Source organism: Lynx canadensis, chromosome B3 (genome assembly GCF_007474595.2).
Source record: "Lynx canadensis isolate LIC74 chromosome B3, mLynCan4.pri.v2, whole genome shotgun sequence".
NCBI classification, from domain to species: Eukaryota; Metazoa; Chordata; class Mammalia; order Carnivora; family Felidae; genus Lynx; species Lynx canadensis.
The window spans coordinates 113,608,724-113,632,582 of record NC_044308.2 but is presented as its reverse complement, the minus strand read 5'-3'; the positions used below and the strand labels follow the sequence as shown (position 1 = coordinate 113,632,582).

At 36.8% G+C, this 23,859-nt stretch overlaps 1 protein-coding gene across 2 annotated transcripts in view; it reads right to left on the bottom strand.

The window, feature by feature from the left end:
• Positions 1 to 23,859, bottom strand: part of RAD51B (RAD51 paralog B) — a 575,957-nt gene that overhangs the window by 543,576 nt on the left and 8,522 nt on the right. For both annotated transcript variants that reach the window (XM_030319379.1, XM_030319378.1), the window contains exons 4-5: positions 20,895 to 21,011; positions 2,664 to 2,800 (exon numbers count right to left, since the gene is read on the bottom strand). In XM_030319379.1, coding sequence (XP_030175239.1) covers positions 2,664 to 2,800; positions 20,895 to 21,011 — 254 coding nt within the window. The remainder of the gene's footprint in view (positions 1 to 2,663; positions 2,801 to 20,894; positions 21,012 to 23,859) is intronic.

Below are 23,859 nucleotides of genomic sequence, written 5' to 3'. Positions count from 1 at the left end.
CCATTACATAGGCAGTGTTGATTAAAGCATTGGCCATAGGCAATTAATCAGTTACCAGCCTCTTTCTCTTCCTCAGAGTTTGGGGGGATGGGTGGGGCTGAAAGCTCCAACACTATAATTACATGATTGGCAACCAGCTCCCATGTGAAACTATACAGATGCCCACCAAGAGTCACTTCATTAGCATAAACTCAGGTTTTCCAAAGGTTTTAGAAGGTCTTTGGCCAAGAACCAGGACAAAGATATGGATTTCTTATTATACCACAATATTCAATGCCTAGAACCATTAAATTGTTGGGGTGTGTTGGGGCGCCTGGGTGGCGCAGTCGGTTAAGCGTCCGACTTCAGCCAGGTCACGATCTCACGGTCCGTGAGTTCGAGCCCCGCGTCAGGCTCTGGGCTGATGGCTGGGAGCCTGGAGCCTGTTTCCGATTCTGTGTCTCCCTCTCTCTCTGCCCCTCCCCCGTTCATGCTCTGTCTCTCTCTGTCCCAAAAATAAATAAAAAACGTTGAAAAAAAAAATTGTTGGGGTGTGTAATTTGGTGACATTCTATCATTCCTTCTTCATTTATTACTGGAATACTCCTATAAAAAGACCTGTTTGGGGGTGCCTGGGTGGTTCAGTTGGTTGAGCATCTGACTTGGGCTTAGGTCATGATCCTATGGTTCATGAGTTTGAGTCCCACATTGGGGTCTCTGCTGTCAGCACAGAGCCCTCTTCAGATCCTCCGTCCCCCTCTCTCTCTCTGCCACTCTCCCATGCACATGCGTTTGCTCTCTCTCTCAAAAACAAACATACATTTTGAAAAAGACCTATTTGCTACTCAGCAATACAGTTCATAAATCAGAAAAAGAACAGATGTTTGATTTCCTTTTTTAAAACTCATTTCAAAATAATGATTTGCTTCTCCAGAATTCTCCAACACTGATCTATTAGTTGCTTTTCATTTCATAATATTATAAACTCATGAATTTAAACATATTTCATGGGTTTTAATCTGTCATCATTATTCTTATTGGTGGTCAATTTGTCTCATCTTTAGCCAGCAGGAGCCTCTTCAGGTTGATTCCTGAGTCCTTCTGACACTCCCCTAAGTAGTCTTTGATGGCTCTCTTGTTACCTGATATGAGGTTTCAGACTCAACTTAAAAATTTCCTAAGCCAGGGGCGCCTGGGTGGCTCAGTCGGTTGGGCAGCCGACTTCGGCTCAGGTCATGATCTCACGGTCCGTGAGTTCGAGCCCCGCGTCAGGCTCTGTGCTGACAGCTCAGAGCCTGGAGCCTGCTTCGGATTCTGTGTCACCCTCTCTCTGACCCTCCCCCGTTCATGCTCTGTCTCTCTCTGTCTCAAAAATAAATAAACGTTAAAAAAAAAATTTCCTAAGCCAGTGCTAGTATCAGCCATTTCCCCCAAGGAACCCTCATTCCTTTTAGTAGGCAACGGTGTCTGGATTCCACAATATGAGAGTAATACCTGTCAGTTCATTCATATATCAAACATTTTGTGAGCAGTTAATATGTGTCAGTCACTAGATTTGGCTTTGAAGATACAAATATATAACACAAGCTCATAAAACTGACAAATGAGTGGCATATACTTCGAATAGATAACCAAGAGATGTAGAAGACAGCAAATAAGCTCCAGGCAAAATAATCCACTTAGAACTTATCTGGCCAGGGAATACACTTCTCTCTAACTAGTATCCCTAGAAGTAAGAGAGAGATGTGATTCATAATGACATAATTACACATAATGACACAGTTACAGAAAGACTCAAAGAACTATACCTTGACTAAAAGAACAGAACTGAATCAGTCTCCAGACCTATAAGTACTCCTGCTCATGAATGTCAATCAGAGCAGGGTCAGAGGGAGACCAGACTTATTTTCAAGTGTACAGAATTACACAAATAACCAAATGCTCTCATAGAATGTTAAAGGTCCTTGCCAAAGTAAGGAAATCTTTTCTTTCCAAGCATAAATACACTATCAGTGTGTTTTTTATATCTAATACAATACTATTACAAAGATTAAAGTGAAATACTTCTCAATCAAAAAATATTTTCAGGGGTGCCTGGGTGGCTCAGTCAGTTAAGTGTCTGACTCTCGATTTCAGCTCAGGTCATGATCTTGCGGTTCGTGGGTCTGAGTCCCACATCGGGTTCCATGCCAAGGGTGGAATAGCCTGCTTGGGATTTTGTCTCCCTCTCTCTCTGCCCCTCCCCTGCTCGCTCTCTCTCTCTCTCTCAAAATAAATAAATAAACATTATAAAATGTATTTTTTTTGAAATTTCCAACTTTTCCATTCACTAACTTCCAACTAGAATTACTAACAAAGCAGCTTACCTTTTGTCTTTTTTATGAATTTTCCCTCTTCCCCATTTCTACTTACATCCCTCCCTGTTTCTTAAACTTCTTTTTTCCTGACTTTCTGCAAAACACAGCTTATCCAGGAACCCCACTTAAACCAATGACAAAGGGATAGAAAAGACAAAAAGAAACTGCTTCCTGGGTTAATTTTAAGAGGAAAATTCATTTAAGACTGTATCTAGCATTTTGAGTTCTCACAGAGAAAAGGTAAATGTTAACCTGTTTGAAAATGTTAGGTGCTATAAATAAATTACAAAATTAAGCATTATAATGGAAAATAATAAAATCTCCCACCTTTCAGCACTAAATGCTGACTCTGTGTCGATGTATACAACACCTCCTTCTAATCCTCCCATGTTGGTGGGTAATGTGGCCAAAATGCTCATCATCATACAAAACTGAGTTTTTCCACAACCTGGTGGGCCTGTAATCTAAAAAAAAAAAAAAAAAAAAAAAAAAAAAAAAAGTTCTTTGAATAAACATCACAAGCTAGTCAAAGCAAAATTCTTTTAAGAACTTGCCATATGCACAGCCCCACTAACCTGGGTTCTCATAAAGAACATTTTAATACATCTATTGTATGTAAGGAATTAACTTCTCCCCTGTGTATCTGGATTGGTACTAGTTATGTACTATCCTTGGGAAAAATGAGAAAACAGTCACTTCAAATCATGTTCTGTGTTCTGTAACTCAGATGAAAAACTTTGGTTGAGAGATGCTGGAGGGTACATTTATACATTCAGAACCAAGAGTTCTGTATCTTTTCCTCATTAAGACATTTATGGAAGGAAATTGAAAATATTTAAGAGGCTTTAATATTTGGTTTAGCATTCCTCATGAATTAGCCTTTTAGAACAATTTTGTACTAGTCCCCTAAAAAGCTACTTTGATCTTTATTCTGCAGAGTAAAGAAGTTAGGAGTAGAGTGCTGATGTATACAATTTATTTTCAAATGCTTTAGCATAAAAAAAAGGCATGCACGCACACACGTGTGTGTGTGTGCATGTGCGTACAAAGGGAGATAAAACAAATGTAACAAAATTCAACAATTGTTGAACCTAGGTGACTCATACTTGGAAGTGTGTGTTTTGAAATTTTACTTTGTGGAAAGTTTTCTGCAATTATAAAATGTGAAATCAGGAGAATAGAGATGGAAAAAAAAGAGAAAATTCATATACATGCATATTCAAGTCAACTAGAAGTAGTTAACAAAAATTAATTTGAAAATGTTAAAAATATCCCCTTTAAACATACACTATTTGTCACATTGGCTATGGCATACAAACTTTAAGAACCAAAACACTATCCCTTTTGTGAAAATAACACTGTTTTTAACACAATCTTTCACAAAGGAAGGGAAAAGAACAGGAGAGGAGGAGAGAAAACAATCTCAGGGAGACAGGAAAAAGTCTAAGCTAAGACTAAGACAGACTACAAATATGAATAAACTGTCCCAGATACATCATGAAGTAGGAAGAAGTAAGAAGGGATGACCCATGAGTCTACACCATTTGTGCCAGTGGTTCTCAAATTTAAGTGAGCATTGGAATCGCCTACCAAGCTTATTAACAGGAATCTCTGGTTCAGTAGGTCTGAGATGTGGCCTGGGAATTTACACTTCTAATAAATTCCCAAGTGTTGCGTATGCTGTTATACACTTTTGAGAACTACTGTTTTAAAATTTAGACTAGGGGATCCTGGGTGGCCCAGTTGGTTGAGCGTCCAACTCTTGATTTCAACTCAGGTCATCATCTTGTGGTTCGTGGGATGGAGCCCTGCATCAGGCTCCATGTGGATTGTGCGGAGCCTGCTTGGCATTCTCTCTCCCTCTCTCTCTGCCCCTCCCCTGCTCATGTTCTCTGTCTCTCTCAAGAAGAAAATAAACATTTTTTAAAAAATAAAAATAAAAATAGTTACATATCTTATTTCTTAGTTATACAAATCTTTTCATTCTCATAAAAACTTAACACTTTCAGTGATGCAATTATAATAATGAAAATAACAAATGGAATTATATTATTCTTTAATTATTTTGTAATTCAGTGCTTGAAATGTCAAGTCCTAAGTTCCACTCATTTCAGTACTTCAATGCCATGGCTGTATAGTTGAGAAAGGAACAATTGCAAACATGCAAGGGCTAAAATTTTTAAAATACATTACTTGTTGTACTTGCTATTTTCATTTTCCAGTAACTTCCACCAAATAGCAAAAATTTTTATAGAACTTTGGCTAATAAATTTCCGTCTTTCCTCATGTCAATTCAATTGTTCTTACAACAGAATCAAAAGATACTACATTTTCAGATTTTTAACAATTGGTTCAAAAATAAAAACTCTTTATTTGGAAGATTTTTCAACAGTATAGAAAATACTGTTACAATTTTTTAAGTGTGCAGATAACAAAGTTTTCATAAGACACACATATCTTTGACAACAAAAATAACATCATAAAAGAAATATTTCTAAGCAATGATTTTAAAAACACTCTGCATTTTAATCTGCCTTCAAAAAGGCAATTACAGTAAAAGCTTGGATTGTGAGTAATTTGTTCTGCGAGTATTCTGCAAGACAAGCAAATATTTCTAATAAACTTTAACTTAATAAATGAGCAATGTCTTGCAATACGAGTAGTATATGACGCCGAACATCACGTGATCATAACTGGGCCAGTGGTTCTTGAAATTCACTTTGATATTCAGGTGCTTTGGATTAAAAGCATGTTCCCGGAACAAACTATGCTTGCAAACCAAAGTTTTCCTTGTATTTTCTTACTCATTGTTAAAACATTACTTTTACTTTGAAGGGATGTTTTAAGAGTGTACCACTGGTTGGTTGGTTGATTTTTAATCTGCTATGAAGCATATTGCCTAGCCACCTGTCATTTCAAAAAGGTCAGAAAATTTGACATATCTTGTCTTTTTATTTTAAAAAATGCTTCACCCATCCTTAAATTCAACAACTCTTTTACACTCCTTGTTGTGAGATCACCAAAGAAGGCATTGTGATTCAAATGATTTTCATGGTCAGTCCCCATCTCATTACAGAGTGCTATAGAGATTCCACACTTAACCAGTCAGGTTTTTGTAAAAATCAACAACACTGATCATTGTTATCAACTTGAAGTTGAAGTTGAAGAATCAACCTCTGTGTTGCTACAGATTGCCTAAGGATGATGCAACAGAAAAGTTTAAAGAATCTTACTTAGATACCATTTTTACTATTACTATGACTAGACTAGACTAATCTATCCATCAATCCATCCCTCCATCCATCCACTCATGAATCCATCTCACATTTTGTTGGGTTTTTTTTTATTATTTTCTTTTAAGATTTTAAGTAATCTCTACACCCAACATGGAGCTCAAATTTACAGTCCCAAGATCAAGAGTCACATGCTCCACCAACTGAGCCAGCCAGGCATCCCTCCATCGCAGGTATTTTCCATGCATTTTAAAGCAAGTCAGAGACACCAATATACTTTCCCCTAACAATTCAGCATATATATCATTAACATGAGTTTAATATGTATGATTCTTTTTTTCTTGTAAGGTAAATTTTACATACAGTAAAATGCATACTCTTAAGTTTACCATTTGATGAGTTCCAACAAATGTATACACATATGTAATCTAAACCCCTGAGTCAGAACATTAGCATTACCCCAGGCAATTCTCCCATAAACACTGTTTGATGTTCTAAGAAATCATTTATATTCAAGAAGTCATATAAACATTGTATGTTCAGGAGGTTTATTTGAGGGAATATATCTTCTCTGATCCATCTTTAGTTTAATGGCACACACAAAAAATTTAGTTCTTCCTGTATTTCATTACTGAAACAAAATCTAGCTAGTATGATAATCTCGGTCATGGTAGAAACCTCTGTACTTACATAGCATCTTCCCACATTGGAAAATCTGTTTTAATCCTTAATGCTTCAAACCATCTCTAATGATTTCTATATTACTTCTGACAGTATTTGTTCACAAAAGGATCCATTTAAATTGTTGCCATATTGTTTCCTATGTTTTATTTCATTCATTTTACTATAAGGAAGGACACTGTGTTCCTAATGTTATTAATAACGTATGACATTTGGTCTTTTACTATTAAGAAAACACAAGAGGCTTTTAAATGTCTATTATTAATTTTAGTGAAGTTTTTCTAGATATTGACTTAAGTATCATATGACTTTTTTTTTTTAATTTTAGAGAGAGAGAGAGGTTGGGGGAGAGGGAGAGAGAGAGAGAGAGAGAGAGAGAGAGAGAGAGAGAGAGGGAGAGAGGGAGAGAGAGAGAGAATCTTAAGCAGGCTCCACACTCAAGAGTGGAGCCCCACATAGGGCTCAATCCCAAGACCCTGGAATCATGACCTGAGCCAAAATCAAGAGTCAGATACTCAACCAACTGAGCCACCCAGGTGCCCCTGTATCACATGACTTTAAATGTCACTGAAAAACTTACAGAAGTTTGTCTTCCTATCCTGTGTGTTTCTTAATTATGATGCCTTCCTACTATCATTACTCAGTATTTCAAGGGACAAAATAACAGTTTTGTAATAATGAAAGTTTCATTATTAATGATAATGGATATAATTCCATATATCAAATTGTCTTCAGAATTTCAATTTTTTTTTTGGATGTCTTCTCAGATGGAATTAGATTGTCACTAACTTTCACTTTATCAGTCATGGGATGATCATCAGCTCTGATTTGTCTATGCATGTGGTTCACTTTTAGCCCATTATAGTATGGTCTTCAATCTATAGTTTCTTTGCAGGGTTCTTTTTATGTCATTTGTCTGTTTTGTGAGATTTGGCTTAGTTAAATGCAAAATCCACCTAACTAGGTATATGTAGAACTACAGTTCATCCCAGTATGTTGAAAATAAAGCTACAGCAAAGTGCCCCTGTCAACCTTCTGTATCATTTCCTCATGGACTATACCTGACACATGACAGTGTGACAGACCAAGTAAGGATGCCACTATCAATCTATGTATTAAATACTAATGAAAGTTTATTTCATTCTTTAGGCTGAAATCCCAATAAAAAGTCAAAAGTTTTTTCCCACAACCTAATGAACCATCTTACATATTCTGCTTTGGAAACTGCTAGTTTTAAAGAGCCCCAAACAGTCTTCATGGACCTTTTAGCATTATCAAAGACAGCATGGATCAAGTTAATCGTCAGATAACAGAGGAAAGGTAACTTGTCAGCAAAAGTTGAATGTGGATCTAGACAATGAAAAATGGTTACTCTTCAGAGTGCTAACTAATGAAAGAATACAGCACTGCCTTTCTACACATACATCTACATGCCAGGTTTTAGATTATGTTCTAAGATTTAATGAGCTTAAACCCATTAAATGCTTTGTGATTTTTAGTGGAAAGGTAAAAAAGTCACCATTTAAATTAAAATGATATATATGAAAACATTCAGTTAACATATCAAGTCCCATAAAAATGTAAGGTATTCTCTTATTATTCCATTTTTAAAGAAAACATGTAAAAAAATCTGAGAAGTTAAACAAATATAACTGGCATTTTTTCTACTTCATTATTTTCAGGTACTATTCAGTATAGTCTTGGGAAAGGTAAAATGTTATGGGAATAACATTATAAGATTTCTGGGTTTGTTTTGTTTTGTTTTTACTTTGCATTCAAAGTTGGATAACTACATTTACTTTAAGCTATAACTTCAATAGAATATTCTAATTCTTTAGCAATCTCAAATCCTCTTCATATATTTTTTATTCTCTTCCTAGACTCAAAAAAATTTATGTTGTATGCAATTCTGATGGGTTGACTGGAGTTAAATTTCATTATTTTTTCAGGTTTACTTAGTGGGTTAAAACATTTCAACATTAATAATTTTTAGCTTCAGATAGTTTAGTTCTGAATTCTACCAGCCAAACCACAAAATTTCAAGTTGTATTCAGTTCCCAGGTTCAGCTCCAATGGTGGTTAGAAAGAGAGAACATGCCAAACCAGAATAGTCTCAGTTATTTGCTTCTTGGAAACTCAAAGTGAATACCACATTTACACACAGAAGACACCAGTAAAGTACAATCAGCTTCATATCAAGTCTGAGTTGCAACTCTGCCTGAGAAATGTAAAAGAACTGGAAGAAGATGAAGTGGTAAAGATCACCCAAATATGAACAAGGAAGCAAATATTAATAATCAGTTTAAAGGAGAAAGAGAATTATTCACAAGAAAAGAAAGTCTAATTGTACTAAAGTAGAAATGAAGCCTACTTATCTTACTCTTAAGTTAGACTGAACGGTTGAGATGAATGTGAAACCTGGACCTGTTAGGACCTAAAACCAAGTTAACTCTCCTGACACTGAAGATGGGGGCAACAGGATGGGGGATCTGCCAAGCCAATACTTCACTAGAGAAAATTTAAGGACTGCCTGGTTCTGATCTGAGAAAGAGCTTATGGAAAATTCATATCATTTTTTTTAATGACACCCTTCACCCATCATTTGTCTCCATTTGCTCTATAATTATGTAGAAATATAATTAGGTCTTCAGACCTACCGAATTCATTTAAAAAAATAAATAATTCTCCAAATCCTAAAACAAACAAACAAACAAACAAAAGCAAACAATCTCAGAAAGGTCAGGTAACACTTTACCTTGTGAAAAAAAACTTGATCTTAAATTACTTTACATCAACATATGGAAGATTTTATCCCTTGGATTCTCTCCACCACTCCCTCTTATTTTATATTAACAACTGCTGTTTTTCAAGTACGTGGGAAGGGAGGGAAAAAGAGAAAGGAGGGGGCCAGAGCAGAAAAACACAGGAGGACATGAAAATGACAAGCACCCTAAGTTTTACAGTTAAAAAAAAAACATCAAATAGTATCAAGGGACATAATCGTTCATTTAACAGCCATATAACCTGTGCCATATAAAAGACTCCATGAAACCTTTATGGAGACCAAAGTTTATTTCTAAATCAGGAAATGAGTAAAGAATTAGGAACAATGATCCAATCAACCACATCTGCTAAACTCCTGTATTAGGACACGGGCCTGGTTATCTTGCCTTTTAAAACACTGGGCAGGATAAACAAATCATGTCTGTGGATTATATTCAAGGAACACCAATTAGAAATTTCTCCCTGGTAATCCTGCTGCTGTTGTTACACATGGAGCAGACGTTAACCTGACAATATTTTGAAGGAGATGAGACCCATGTTGGCCAACCTACAGACCCATGAGCAAGAAAAATAAATGTCTGCTACTGTTGCAAGCAGTGTAAGCAGCCAAAATTGACTAATCAAGTATTTATGTCTTGTACTTCACTGTTTATGCATCTCTATTACATGCCCAGCCCTTGTAGGCATTTAAGTTTACAACCCTGCCTTATTAGCTCCTGTGATCTTGTAGGCCACAGCTAACCTTGCCAATAAGAAAGAAAAAGAATTGTATATTTAACTGTTTTGAGGAAAACTCGGGATGTCAAAATAGGACTCTGGCATCCTGCTCCTACCTTTCTGGGATAGTAGAATAGTCACTTTCAAACAAAACTGCCCCACTCAAGGAGGACACTTGGTCTCCTTAAATCATGAACAAAGCATAGAAATGAGTCAGGAAATACCAATAATGTAAAAATGTGTTACATCCTTTCTTAGTATTTAGAGCAAGGATCTGGGGATAATCATCCCTCTTAAATGTTGTAAAGATTTGGCAGTGCTTCACAGGTTTACTCTTCCAAGGGTACTCTTGAACGAAGACACGCAGATGTTACAGCTCTTTTTGTTGACATGAGTTTGGACCAGTTCTCAGGATTACAATATGAAAACACTTTTTTTGGTGATCCCTTTAAATACAACCTTAATTTTACTGAATCACATTAGCATCTTTATTATGCATTCTCAGCAGGGGTCATCTTGACCCCAAGGGTGAAACCTAGCTTTGATGGGACAGGGGGGAGATTTTATGCTTTTAATGTATAAAACACAGACATACACAGTATGTATAAACAGGTAGACAGTATATCTGTGGCATTAAAATCTCATGGGGAAGGAAGACTTCATTAGAAAAAGGCAGTGTGTAAAAAGCTCCTTAGGGGAGAAAATGAAAACAAGATTGAGAAACACTGATTTAATCTACATTATCCCCTATGAGAAAGCTCCATGTGGTTTGACCTCCACATAATGTAAACTTTTAATCTTAAATTTCAAACATATCTTTACTACCAACAGTCAGTAATAACAGATGCAGAATTGTCTGCTTATAAACTCCACAAGTAAGGAGTTTGATGTTCTCAGGGAATGGGACAAAGCCCTGTAGTTCAGTTCCATCCATGATTCAGCAGTGTTGGTTTCTCTTTGATTTCTCTTCTGTGGCTTCTGCTTTTGGCATAAGTAGTGCTTCCCTAGTACCACTTTTGATCTTGGTGCTATAACTGCATATATGCAGATTCAGTGAAGTTCACAGAAATCAAAATTGGGGATAAAGAAATCAGGGAATTCTGAAGTTAGAGTCAGGAAAGAGCAGCTATAAAAATGCCAGCAGAACGTTTCCAGACTTACTCGTACTCTCTCAATCGTCTCCAGGCCTCATCTAAGTTTATTCTACCAGTTACCTTACCTCTGTCTCACCTCCACCAGATCTACCTTCTACCTAATGTCCACAACTCTAGGTTTGACCTTTTCACCAAAAACAAAGATTGTGCAATGCAATTAGACACCTCCATAGATACCACATTAGTGCTCTATTGCTATGTAACAAATTACCACAAACTTCACAGCCTAAAAACAACAGTGGTTTCTTATCTCACACTTCTGTAGGTTAGCAGTCAGTCCAGACGGGCCTGACTGGGCTCTCTGCTCAGTCTCACAGAGCCAAAATCAAGGTGTCAGCTGAGCGAAATCCACTACACTGAAGCCTGCTTCCTTGCTGGCTGTCATCTGAGGGCTACTCACCGCTTCTAGAGGCCACCTACATCCCTTCTCACATGGCCCCTTCTACTTTCATGTTTTCAATATTTCTGGTTTCTCCTTCTTCTTTAGTCAGAGAAAGCTCAGTTTTCAAGGGCCCATGGAAGTAGATCATGATAATCTCCCTCTCTTAAAGTCAACTGTGTCATATAACATACCATAATAATGGGAATAATAGCTCATCATATTCACAGGTTCCAGGGATTATGACAGAGCATCTTTGGAAGGCCATTTTAGAAATTCTGCCTATCACAAAGTCTATGAGAACGGAGTGGTAATAATTTTAAGTTTTTTAAAACTTACACATACACACACACACACACACACACACACACACACACAAATACATACATATATAAACACACATAAATAGTGATAGCCAGGCCCTAAGAAAGATTCAGAGATCTCACTCTGGTATTCACGCCCTTCTAGTCCCCTCCCACACTACAACAGGCATATCTGTGTAAGAGAATACAGGAGAAGTAATGCTATGTAACTTCCAAAGCTAGGTCATAAAGACATTGCCATTTCTACTTTGTTCTCTAAGATCACTTACTCTAGGGAAAGTCAGCTGCCATGTCACGAAGAGAGTCAAGCAGTCCTGTGGAGAGGTCCAGGTGGCCAGTAACTGAGCCTTCCTGCCAACAGACAGGACCAACTTACTAGCCACACAAGTGAGCCATCTTGGAAGCATCTCCTCCAACTCCAGTCAGGTTTTCTGATGACTGCAGCCTTGTCAATACCTTGACCATAATCTCATGAGACCATAACCAGAAAACTAGCTAATATGCTCCTGAAATCCTGACTCACAGAAACAGAGATAATAAATATTTCCTGTTGTTTCTAGCCACTATACTTTGGAATGATTTCTTAAACAGCGATATATAACAATTTTTTGAGTATACAATACAGATATACAGATATTAGAGATATATAACTTCAAAAATACAGAAGAAAAAATACTCCTAAAATGAAAGAATCACTTATGTTCATTAATAAAAGATCAATTAAGTAGAAATATCATATTCTTTAAATTACTATTTTGATAATTTTTTAATGGGATACAAATGAAAATAAATACTGTACCTTAGAATAGCAATAACATTAAAAATTCCTAAAGTTTGGCTTATTCCAAGATTCAAGGAGAGACTATAAAAGAAATAGGAAGGGTTCCTAGGCAGCTCAGTCAATTAAGTGTCTGACTCTTGATTTTGGCTCAGGTCATGATCTCAGTCATAAGATCAAGCAGCACGGGGCTTGCTTGAGATTCTCTCTCTCTCCCTCTGGCCTCCCCCACTCACGCTCACTCTCTCAAAAAAAAAACAAAAACAAAAACAAAAAGGGTGTCAAAAAAAAAAGACAGAGATACCAGGAACTAAAGCATTATAGTACAAAAGCACTGTATGAGAGTTAAAAAATAAATAACTGAAAATAAATTCATTCTCTCAACTAATATTTATTAAGAACCTTCTACATATACTAATATCGTGAATGTAACAATAAAAATAAAAAGACATAATCCCTGCCCACTTGGAATGTATTCTCCAATGAGGAAGACATGTACTAACTAATCATACACATACTACAACTGTAACAGTGACAAGTGCCACATAGAAGAACCATAGTACATGACTCAGTTCTCTAGAAACATGACAATTCTAAATGTGTTATGGTAAACATAATAAAATAGATTCAAAATACAGTAAGTAAAAAAAAAATAGAACTACAGGTAAATTTGTCAATGCAACAATATAATAGACTATTTTAACAACCTTCTGTAAATTACTATTAGGTCAGGCTGAGAAAAAAAAAATCAGTAAAGATAAAGATTTGAACAACCCAAATAACAAGCTTAATTTAATGCTCATATGCAGAGCATTGAATTTTAGAGAATAATAATTCTTCTCAATCACACCTAGAACATATATAAAAACTGATTCTACATTAAACCTTAAAGCAAGTTTCAGAAAACTTCAGAGAATAGGGGCACCTGGGTGGCTCAATTGGTTAAGCATGTGACTTTTGTTCAGGTCATGATCTCACAGTTTGTAGGTTCAAGCCCCACATCAGGCTCTGTGTGACAGCTCAGAGCCTGGAGCCCGCTTCAGATCCTCTCTCTCTCTCAAAATAAATAAACATTTAAAAACAAAAACATTTTTTTAAAAGATAATTTTTTTATTAATTTAGGTATTTAAAAATTCCAAATAATTCATGAAAGAAGCAATCATAATGGAAATTTTAAAAAACCATTAGAACTAGGGACACCCAGGTAGTTCAGTAGGTTCAGCATCTGACTCTTGATTTTGGCTCAGGTCACAATCTCATAGTTCTTGACTTTGAGCCTTGCATCAGGCTCTGTGCTGACAATGCGGAGCCTGCTTGGGATTCTGTCTCCCTCTCTCTCTGACCACCCCCCGCCCCCCACCGCTGCTCTCTCTCTCAAAAATAAATAAATAAATAAATAAATAAATAAATAAATAAATAAATAGAACTAAATAAAAATGAAAATACTTTATATTAAAAAAATGAAGCACTGGATATTCATAGACTACAAGCTCAGAGTGAAATAAAGAAAAACTGAAAATTAATGGGTTAAATGGGCAAGAAGTTGGGGAGGTTGAAATAATCCCAGAAAAAATGCAATTAGAAAAGAGATAATAAAATAACAGAAATCACTGAAGTAGAAGACAAAAAAAAAGAGAGGACAAGAGGACCAACAAAGAACAAAAAGCACAGTCCTTTGAAAAGACTATAAAAATATTCAAAACTTTGACCAGACTTTTCAAAAAGAAAGGGAGAAAGAAAACAAAGTAAGTAATATTAGGAATGAAAAGGGGAATAAAATTACAAATAAAACCAGATTTAAAGACAGGGAGAGGGGCGCCTGGGTGGCGCAGTCGGTTAAGCGTCCGACTTCAGCCAGGTCACGATCTTGCGGTGCGTGAGTTCGAGCCCCGCATCAGGCTCTGGGCTGATGGCTCAGAGCCTGGAGCCTGTTTCCGATTCTGTGTCTCCCTCTCTCTCTGCCCCTCCCCCATTCATGCTCTGTCTCTCTCTGTCCCAAAAATAAATAAACGTTGAAAAAAAAAAAAATTTTTTAAAAAATAAAATAAAATTAAAAAAAAAAAGACAGGGAGAATATAGTGATTAACTTTATAACAATAAATTTAAAAAATTTAAGAAAATGGGCATATTCCTAAAAATATTCACCAAAACTACTCAGGGAGAATAGTCCTATACATCATTAAAGGAATTTATTTCATTTTTAAATCTTCCCACAAGGAAAATACCAAGATCAGACAATTTTTCAGGCAAGTTTTATCAAATTTTCAAGAAACAAAAATTCTAATTTATACAAACTACTACAAAATATTAAAAAGAAATATTACACAATTAATTCCACCAAGTAACTCAAAATCACACAAAAATTAACTCAAACTAGATCATAAACTAAATGTAAAACCTAAAACTACAAAACTTTAGAAGAAACCACAGCAAAAATCTCTATGTCCTTGGCTGGACAAAGAATTTGTAGAAATGACATCAAAACCACAATCTATAAAAGAAAAAAATTGAGAAACAGGACTACAGCAAAACTAAAACCTCCAAAAGCTACCATGAACAGACCAATGAACAGAGAAACCACAGACTGGAAGACAATAACTGCAAATCATGCATCTGATAAAGGACTTGTATCCAGAATATATAATGAATGCTTACAACTCAATAACAAGAAAACAACCAACCAATTAAAAACTAGGCAAAAGATGTGAATAGACATTTCACTTAAGAAATTTACAAATGAACATATGAATAGGTGTTCAATATCACTAGTCATTAGGGAAATGCAATTAAAACTACAATGAGGGGCGCCTGGGTGGTTCAGTAGGTTGGGCATGCGACTTCAGCTCAGGTCATGATCTCACAGCTTGTGGGTTCAAGCTCCGCATCGGGCTCTGTGCTGACAGCCCAGAGCCTGGAACCTCCTTTGGATTCTGTGTCCCCCTCTCTCTCTGCTCCTCTCCCTCTCACACTCTGTCTCTCTCTCCTTCAAAAACAAATAAACTTTAAAAAAAAAAAAAAAAACTACAATGAAATTGGCAACTCTGAAGCAGGCCTGGCTGCTCCAGTGGGGATAGGGCTCCCTGTGGCCCCCAAGTGGATAGAAAAATAACTACAATGAAATACCACTACACACTCACGAGAATAGCTATAATCAAGAAGATAAACAATACTAGGTGTTAGTGAGGATGTGGAGAAACAAACCATCATGCATTGCTAGTGAGAATGTGACATGGTACAGCCACTTTGGAAAGCAGTCTGGCAGTTTTCATTAAAAAGTTAAACATACACCTTTCATATGATCTAGCCACTCCACTTCTAGGAATCTACCCAAAAGAAACAAAAACCTATGTCCACACAAAGACATATCCATGAACATTCATAGCAGCATTATTCCTGAGAGATGAATATGGAAACAATCCCAATGTCCATCAACTGATGAATGGATAAACAAAATGTGCTATAGCCATACAATGGAATACAACTCAACAATTTAAAGGAACAAACTACTAATATATCCTATAACGTGGATGAACCTCAAAAATATCATGCTAGCAGAGCCTGGGTGACTCAGTCAGTTAAGCATCCAACTTCAGCTCAGGTAATGATCTCACGGTTCGTTGAGCCCCACACAGGGCTCTTGGCTGTCAGTGCAGATCCAGATTGGGATCCTCTGTCTCCCTCTCTCTGCTCCTCCCCAGCTTGTACTTTCTCTTTCTCATTCTCTCTCTCTCTCTCTCTCTCTCTCTCTCTCAAAATTAAAAAATTTAAAAAAAGGGGGCGCCAGGGTGGCTCAGTCTGTTGAGCATCCAACTTCAGCTCAGGTCATGATCTCGTGGTTCATGAGTTCAAGCCCCGCGTCAGGCTCTGTGCTGACAGCTCAGAGCCTGGAACCTGCTTTGGATTCTGTATCTCCCTCTCTCTCTGCCCCTCCCCTGCTCACACTCTGTCTCTGTCTCTTTCAAAAATAAATGAACATTAAAAAAAAATTAAAGAAAAAAATTTAAAAAAAAAAACAAACATCATGCTATGTGAAAGAAACCAAACAGAAAAGACTACATATGATTCCACTTGTATGAAATGTTTAGAAAAGGCAAATATATAGAGATAGAAAATTGATCAGTGGGTGCCCAGGACTGAGAATGGAAGCAGGAATTAACCTATACATATGCATGAGGGAAATTTTTACAATGACAGAAATGTTCTAATGATATTGTGGTGATGATTTATTATGAAGTTAGCAAATTAGTTGAATTATACAATTTAAAATGGTTGAATTTTTATAGCATTTAAATTGTGCCTTAATAAAATTGTTCTTTAAAATAATCAAATGAGGGGTGCCTGACTGGCTCCTTCAGTGGAGCATGAGATTCTTCACCTTGGGGTTGTAAGTTCAAGCCCCACATTGGGTATAGAGATTACTTGTTAAAAATCTTGAAAAAATAAAATACTGTAACCAAACGATTTATGAAAATATATTCAGGGCGCCTGGGTGACTCAGTCAGTGAAGCGTCCAACTCTTGGTTTCAGCTCAGGTCATGATCCCAGTTTCATGAGTTCGAGCCCCACGTTGGGCTCTACGCTAGCAACACAGAGCCTGCTTGGGATCCTCTCTCTCCCTCTCTCTGTCCCTCCCCCACTAGTGCTGTCTCTGTCTCTCTCAAAATAAATAAACAAACTTAAAACAAAAAAGATATTCAAGCTCATTAGTAATCAGGAAAATGAAAACTAAGATCACAGATGCCAAAGATGGGCATGAGTTTTAAAGTCTGATAATACCAAGGCAAGAAGATATGGAGCAAGAAGAATTCCTACACATCACTGGTAGGAATATACCTGTTTAGGTACAACCACTCTGGAAAACAATTTGTCCTGATTCTGCGAAGTTACATTATGCACATACCCTATTACCAGAAAATCACTCCAACATAGATACCCTACAGGGGCTTGATATTAAAAATTTTAGGCTTTGCAGACCATCAGACCTTTGCCACACCTAATGCAACTCTGCTTTCTATCAAGCAAACAGCCACAGACAAAACATAAACAAATGAGCATAGCTGTATTACAATAAAACTTTATTTATAAAAACAGACATCAAGCTAGATTTGATCACTGGGCAGTAGTTTACCATTTCCTGCCCTAGAGAAATACCTGTACATGCAATCCAGGAGACATGTACAACAATTTTCATAGGACTTGTTTCTATTAGCACCAAACTGTAAACAACCCAAATGTTCACTAACAGGAAAAAAGATAAATACATTGGGGCCTATTTTCAAAATGGAATATAACACAGCAGTGAAAATGAATTATACTCTTGCTACCTGAAACAACATGGATAAATCTTAGAAAACACCATTAAATGAAAAAAGTAATTCATAGAATATGATAGGATTTAATCACAGATATATGATTTAATAGAGCTCAAAAATAAAACTAAATAAACTGTTTTTATATCTCGTATTTAAGTGCACATCCAGTAAAAGAAAACTATAAGGAAAAAATTATAGGAATAGTAAAAACTCAAGATAAAGATTACGTGTCAATAGAAGGCCAAAGATAGGATTAGGGAGAAGCCCACAGTTAGCTTCAATAGAGTCAGTATTGTTCTGGTTCTTACTAAGTCATAGGGTCATAAGGCTTCAGAACTTACACATGCAGGATATATTTCCTCCCATATACATAAAATACACATTAAAATTTTGTTAATAAAAGGTAAACAGAAATACTCTGTACTCAGTGAAAAAAAAATCCCAAAATAACTGAAGAGGCTACCTGTAATTGAAACAGAAAATATAGAACTTGCCCCTAATAAGCAGTCTGAGTATTTATGCTCCAAGTCAGCCAAGCAGATCATGACAAAATGGTTTTTAACTACCCCTTGGATTCAGAAAGAATTGACAAAAGCCAAATGAAAATGCATTAAAAATTATTCTAAAACTTAAAAAAGATAAAGTATCTGTGGGTTAATCTTTCTTAAGCTCAGTTTTTGCTATTTAGTATGTTTATAACTGTGGAATACTGTTGTTATAAACTCATTTGAGCAGAGGTCCAGCTAGAGTGCATAAAGATTAGGTACAATAGTAGGATTATGGCACCATCTGGTGGCAGGACCCTACAACAGGAGGTTCGTGTTTTCTCTTTTTTTTTTTAATATGAAATTTATTGTCAAATTGGTTTCCATACAACACCCAGTGCTCAAACCAACAGGTGCCCTCCTCAATGCCCATCACCCCCCCTCCCCTCCCTTCCACCCCCCATCAACCCTCAGTTTATTCTCAGTTTTTAAGGGTCTCTTATGGTTTGCTTCCCTCCCTCTTTTTTTTCCTTCCCCTCCCCCATGGTCTTAAGTTTCTCAGGATCCACATAAAAGTGAAAACATATGGTATCTGTCCTTCTCTGTATGACTTATTTTACTTAGCATAACATTCTCCAGTTCCATCCACATTGCTACAAAAGGCCATATTTCATTCTTTCTCATTGCCAAGTAGTATTCCATTGTGTTTATAAACCACAATTTCTTTATCCATTCATCAGTTGATGGACATTTAGGCTCTTTCCAGAATTTGGCTACTGTTGAAAGTGCTGCTATAAACATTGGGATACAAGTGCCCCTATGCATCAGCACTCCTGTATCCCTTGGGTAAATTCCTAGCAGTGCTATTGCTGGGTCATAGGGTAGATCTATTTTTAATTTTTTGAAGAAACTCCACACTGTTTTCCAGAGTGGCTGCACCAGTTTGCATTCCCACCAACAGTGCAAGAGGGTCCATTCACCAGTTATCTAATAGGCACCTACCAAGTATAGCACACACACATTTTTAAATCTTTCTCAGAATACAGGGCATAAAATAAGGTATAGTACCTAAAACAGAGTCCCCATCTTCAAATATATATATATATACAGTTAAATTTATGACTATCAGAATATTAAGAGTCTGCTCTTGCTTAGAAGTTTGTGTAAAGTATCTGTGCCCCTAGAACTCTTAAGCAAGAAGTTCCTCCAGAGCATCCTGGTAAGTCCATCAACTCACCACACCAATGCAGCTTGCAAGTAAAAGAACTGTGGTGGTTTGGGAAAGTCTCCAATCTCACTATGGAAAATATAGAGGTTCCTCAAAAAATTAAAACTAGATCCGCATACAACTCAGCAATTCCACTTCTGGATATATACCCAAAAGAAATGAAAACAGTATTTCATCAAGATATCTGCACTCCAATGTTTATCACAGCAGAATTCTCAATAGCCAAGATACAGAAACAATCTAAATGCCCATTAACAGATGAATGGATTTAAAAGTGCGGCATATATACACAATGGAATGTTATTCAGCCACAGGGAAGGAAGATATCCTCCCATTTGCAACAACATGGATGGACACTGAGTACATTATACCAAGCGAGGTAAGTCAGAGAAAGAAACATACTATATATCAGTTACATGTGGAATCTAAAAAAGTTAAACCTGTAAAAAAAAAAAACAGAGCAAAATGGTGGTTAACAGGGGGAGGCAGTGGGAAGATAAGAGTGATGGTGTTTAAGGGCACAAACTTGTAATGAGTAGTAAATAACCCATAGAGATCTAATGCACAGTATAACGAATATAGACAATAACATTGTACTATAATTATGTAATGTTGTAAATACTGCTGTATCAGCAATCATATTATAATATATAAATGTATTAAAGTAATACGATGAAAACCTTAAACTTACACAATGTTACATGTCACACTTATTCAATTAAAAAAAAAGTCCTCGAATTCTTGACACTTCTTTCAAAAGGTAGAGTCAAATTTCTCTTTCCTTGAACATGAGTTGTATTTAATGATTTGCTTCTAAGGAAGAGAATGTGGCAGAAGTTTATGATGTGTAACTGCCACAGCTAAATCATCAAAAGCATGACCACTTCCACCTTGCCTTCTTTTGGATTACTCACCCTAGGGGAAGTCAGCCATCATGGAATGAGGAACTCAAGCAGCCTGTGGAGACACCACTTGTAGAGGAACTGTGACCTGCCAACAACCACCATCAACTTCCCAGTCACATGAGTGAGCTCCCTTGAAAATATTCTCCAGCCCCACCAAGACTTCAACATACCGCATCCCTCACCGATATCTATGAGCTAAGCCACTCCCAAATCAACGGAAATAATAAAGGTTAATTATTGTTGCCACTTAGTTTTGAAGTAATTTGTTGTGCAACAAGACATAACTAACACAACAACCTATCACAGAACCAAAATGTATCTACGGTGGAAACTAAAAATAGCTCACTTCAGTTGAATATTCATCATTTTCTAAGTTGAAGAAACAGCAACCTAAGGAGACTTCAGGTGGTCAGCAAGGAATGTTTCGAACGTTATATTTTTGCAAAGCAACTGGACTAGGTACTGAGTGGAGAACCATGCCCTTGAGGTACAAAATAATTTATGTTTTTTCAACTAAACTTTTTCCCCTGGCTCTGAAGGTTATAGGTCTATGGGAGGTTTGGAAAGTTTCTCCTTTACCTCTGTGAGGGATCCACAAGCCACTCCACCATGCAGGGCTTCATCCAACGCAGAAAGAGTTGTAGCTAAGAACACTGGTGAGACAGAGGCAGATGTTTGCATCTTTAACCCATAAGCCTACACAAGAAAAAGAAAATGATCTTTTCAATATCCCTGTTTATTCGAAAACAGAAACCAAATCCAAACTTCAATTTCTAGCAGCTGGAACCCAAACCCATCTCTTTTTTCCTCAAACTTTTATTTGTTAAACAAATATTCAATCCATGCCCAGAGACAGTGCTAGACAACGGGGCTATGATAGAATAGACAGAACCCCTGCCCTCACAGTATGTATAGTCACCCAGCCATTGAAACCAGGACTGGAAACCAGACAGTCACCATACAATTATTAGAGATATTGTGACAGAGAAAGTGGAAACACAGGAACAGTAGACCTGATCTAGATTTTGTGATCTAGGAAGACTTCATGCAAAAGCTAGATGTCTGAGCTAAAATGTGAAATAGCTGTTAAGCAAAGGAAATGTGCATGTTCCTGCCAAAGAGACAGAATATACAAAGAAAGGGAAAAAATGGGAACTAATAAAAACCACAAAAAATAAAGAGTTCATTCAGAATGGTTGAAAGATGGGTGTGTGATCACAGTGGGGCAAGTGATGAGGCTGGATAAATAAGCAAGAGACAAATCATGAAAGAGCCTTTTTGAAGTCTGGAGTCTATACTGAAAGCAACAAGGAATGACATGCTCAAGTTTTCATTTCAAACCAAGGTTGGTCTGTGAAGAATAGTTGAAGGTAGCTATGGTAGGCTGAGATGTGGTGCCCCAAAAGATATCCACATCAAATCCCTGGAAACTGTGAATGTTACCTTATTTTGAAAAAGGGCCTTTACAGATGTGATTAATGTGACTTCATACCCAGCAATGTTTAAGAATGTTTGCCTCAGCAATTTATAACATTAAAAATTACTAGTATTTTCTTAAATTGCCCAAATAAACTGTGGTCAAGCCATAGAACTATAACCATTCATTCATTCATTCATTCCACAGATACTGAGTACCTACTGTATGCCATATACTATGATAAACTCTGGAAATATAATAGTACCAAACAGATAGTTTCTAACAACTTAAAGTTTACAGTTTAATAAATCTACATATCAAATTCAAGGCTCTTCTGCTTCTGTGAGGAGGTATGAAGACCAGCATATTAAATATATTAATATTTATGAGTTATAAATGTGATGACTCCTGTGTAATCTCACCCATTAAATTCTTAGATCAGTTAAACCATGGGTTATCACATTTTTCTAAGGCTACATTCAGCTACATAAAAAAAAAAAAAAAAAAAAAAAAACAGAAAAGCTACAGAACAAAGTCATGTGGTATGCATCTGATTTAGAAATGCCTCAATATTGTCTACAATCTATCATCAGGCAACATCAGTGGGCCTGGGGACACTTTATCAAACATGTAAAGGCAGCCCAATCTGTCAAAATTAAAGTATTTCCTTTGCAACGGTTAAATGCGCTAATCACAATAGATTTAGTGACACAAAGACTAAAATGAACGAACAGAATAAGACTTCAGAAATTATAGTATGTACATAAATGAGACAAAAAGGAGTATCTTATTATGATACTCCGCCAGTTTTTCTTCTACTTTGGTGGCTGCTTCTTCTTAGACTCATCATTATCAAATCTGATCTTAAAATGCAGACTTCACTCAGGACTTGGTCTTGGATATGCTTATCTCATTACCATATTTACACTGATGACTCCCAAATGCATACTTTTACTACAGACGTCTCCTTCACACTCCAGGCCCCTATATTTAACTGCCTGTTTGCATCTCCAATTGATGTTTCACAAGCACCTCACATTCAACAAGTAGTAAATTATGCCTCCCTCAAGCCTGACACTCTTACAGCATTCCTTATCTCAGGAAGTGGTACTACCCAGTTTCCTAAAGCAAAAATCAAGGAATCTTCTGTCACTTTCCTGTACCTCATCACCACCCACAGCCAAACAATCACCAGTCCTCTTCACTGTACCTCCTAAATTATCTTTCATCATAAGTGACATTATGCCATCTGGGTTAACACCATACTAACAATCCATGTCACGATCACTTTCTGTTTAGAATACAGGAATAGATACCTAGATGGTCTTCATCAATATTTCCCTGCTCCTTTTCAATCACTTGTCTACGTTCAAGACTGACTTTTTAAATATACATATTAGATTATACCCTTTTATGACTTCTCATTGCACGCAGAATAAAGTCTGAAATCCTTTACATGGTCTGCAGGCCCCACGATCTGACTCCTGCTCACTTCTCTGACTTCACCTCTGAGGCCACTCTGTTCCTCATTGCTATGTTCCATCCACACCAGCCTGATTTTACTGCCATGAAAGCATATGCTCCTTCTCTTCACAGGGCCTTTGCATTTCCTGCTTCCACTGCCTGCAAACTCCTCTCTGCTCACATCCCTTCTCAACTTGGCCTAATTCTCCCCTATCCATCCTTCAGGTTTTAGCTGAAGTGTTGCTTCCTTGGAGGAGACCTTCCTGACCCCTAAACTAAGTAATGTTCACTGTTATTAAGTTTCAGAGCTTTTTATAATTTCCTTCATAGGACTTATCATTACTACAACTAATCATTTATGTAATTATGTGTTTAATGTCTGACTTCTCCCACTAGACTGTAAGCTGCATGAGGAACATTACCATGCTCACTCTAATATCTCCAGGACCTGACAGAGTACCTGCCATATGACTGGCACTCAATAAATACTAATTCAAGTAATATATAACTGAACAAAAACTCTTCCCTGGAAAAATGAACTAAGGCTAAGCCAATGTTTAACACAAGACTCAAATCTAAAGAATCCTACAAGAGTGAATGCACAACAAAGGGAAAAGATGGCTTCTTGAGCTCACATTTGGAATGGTATTGATACTGCATTCC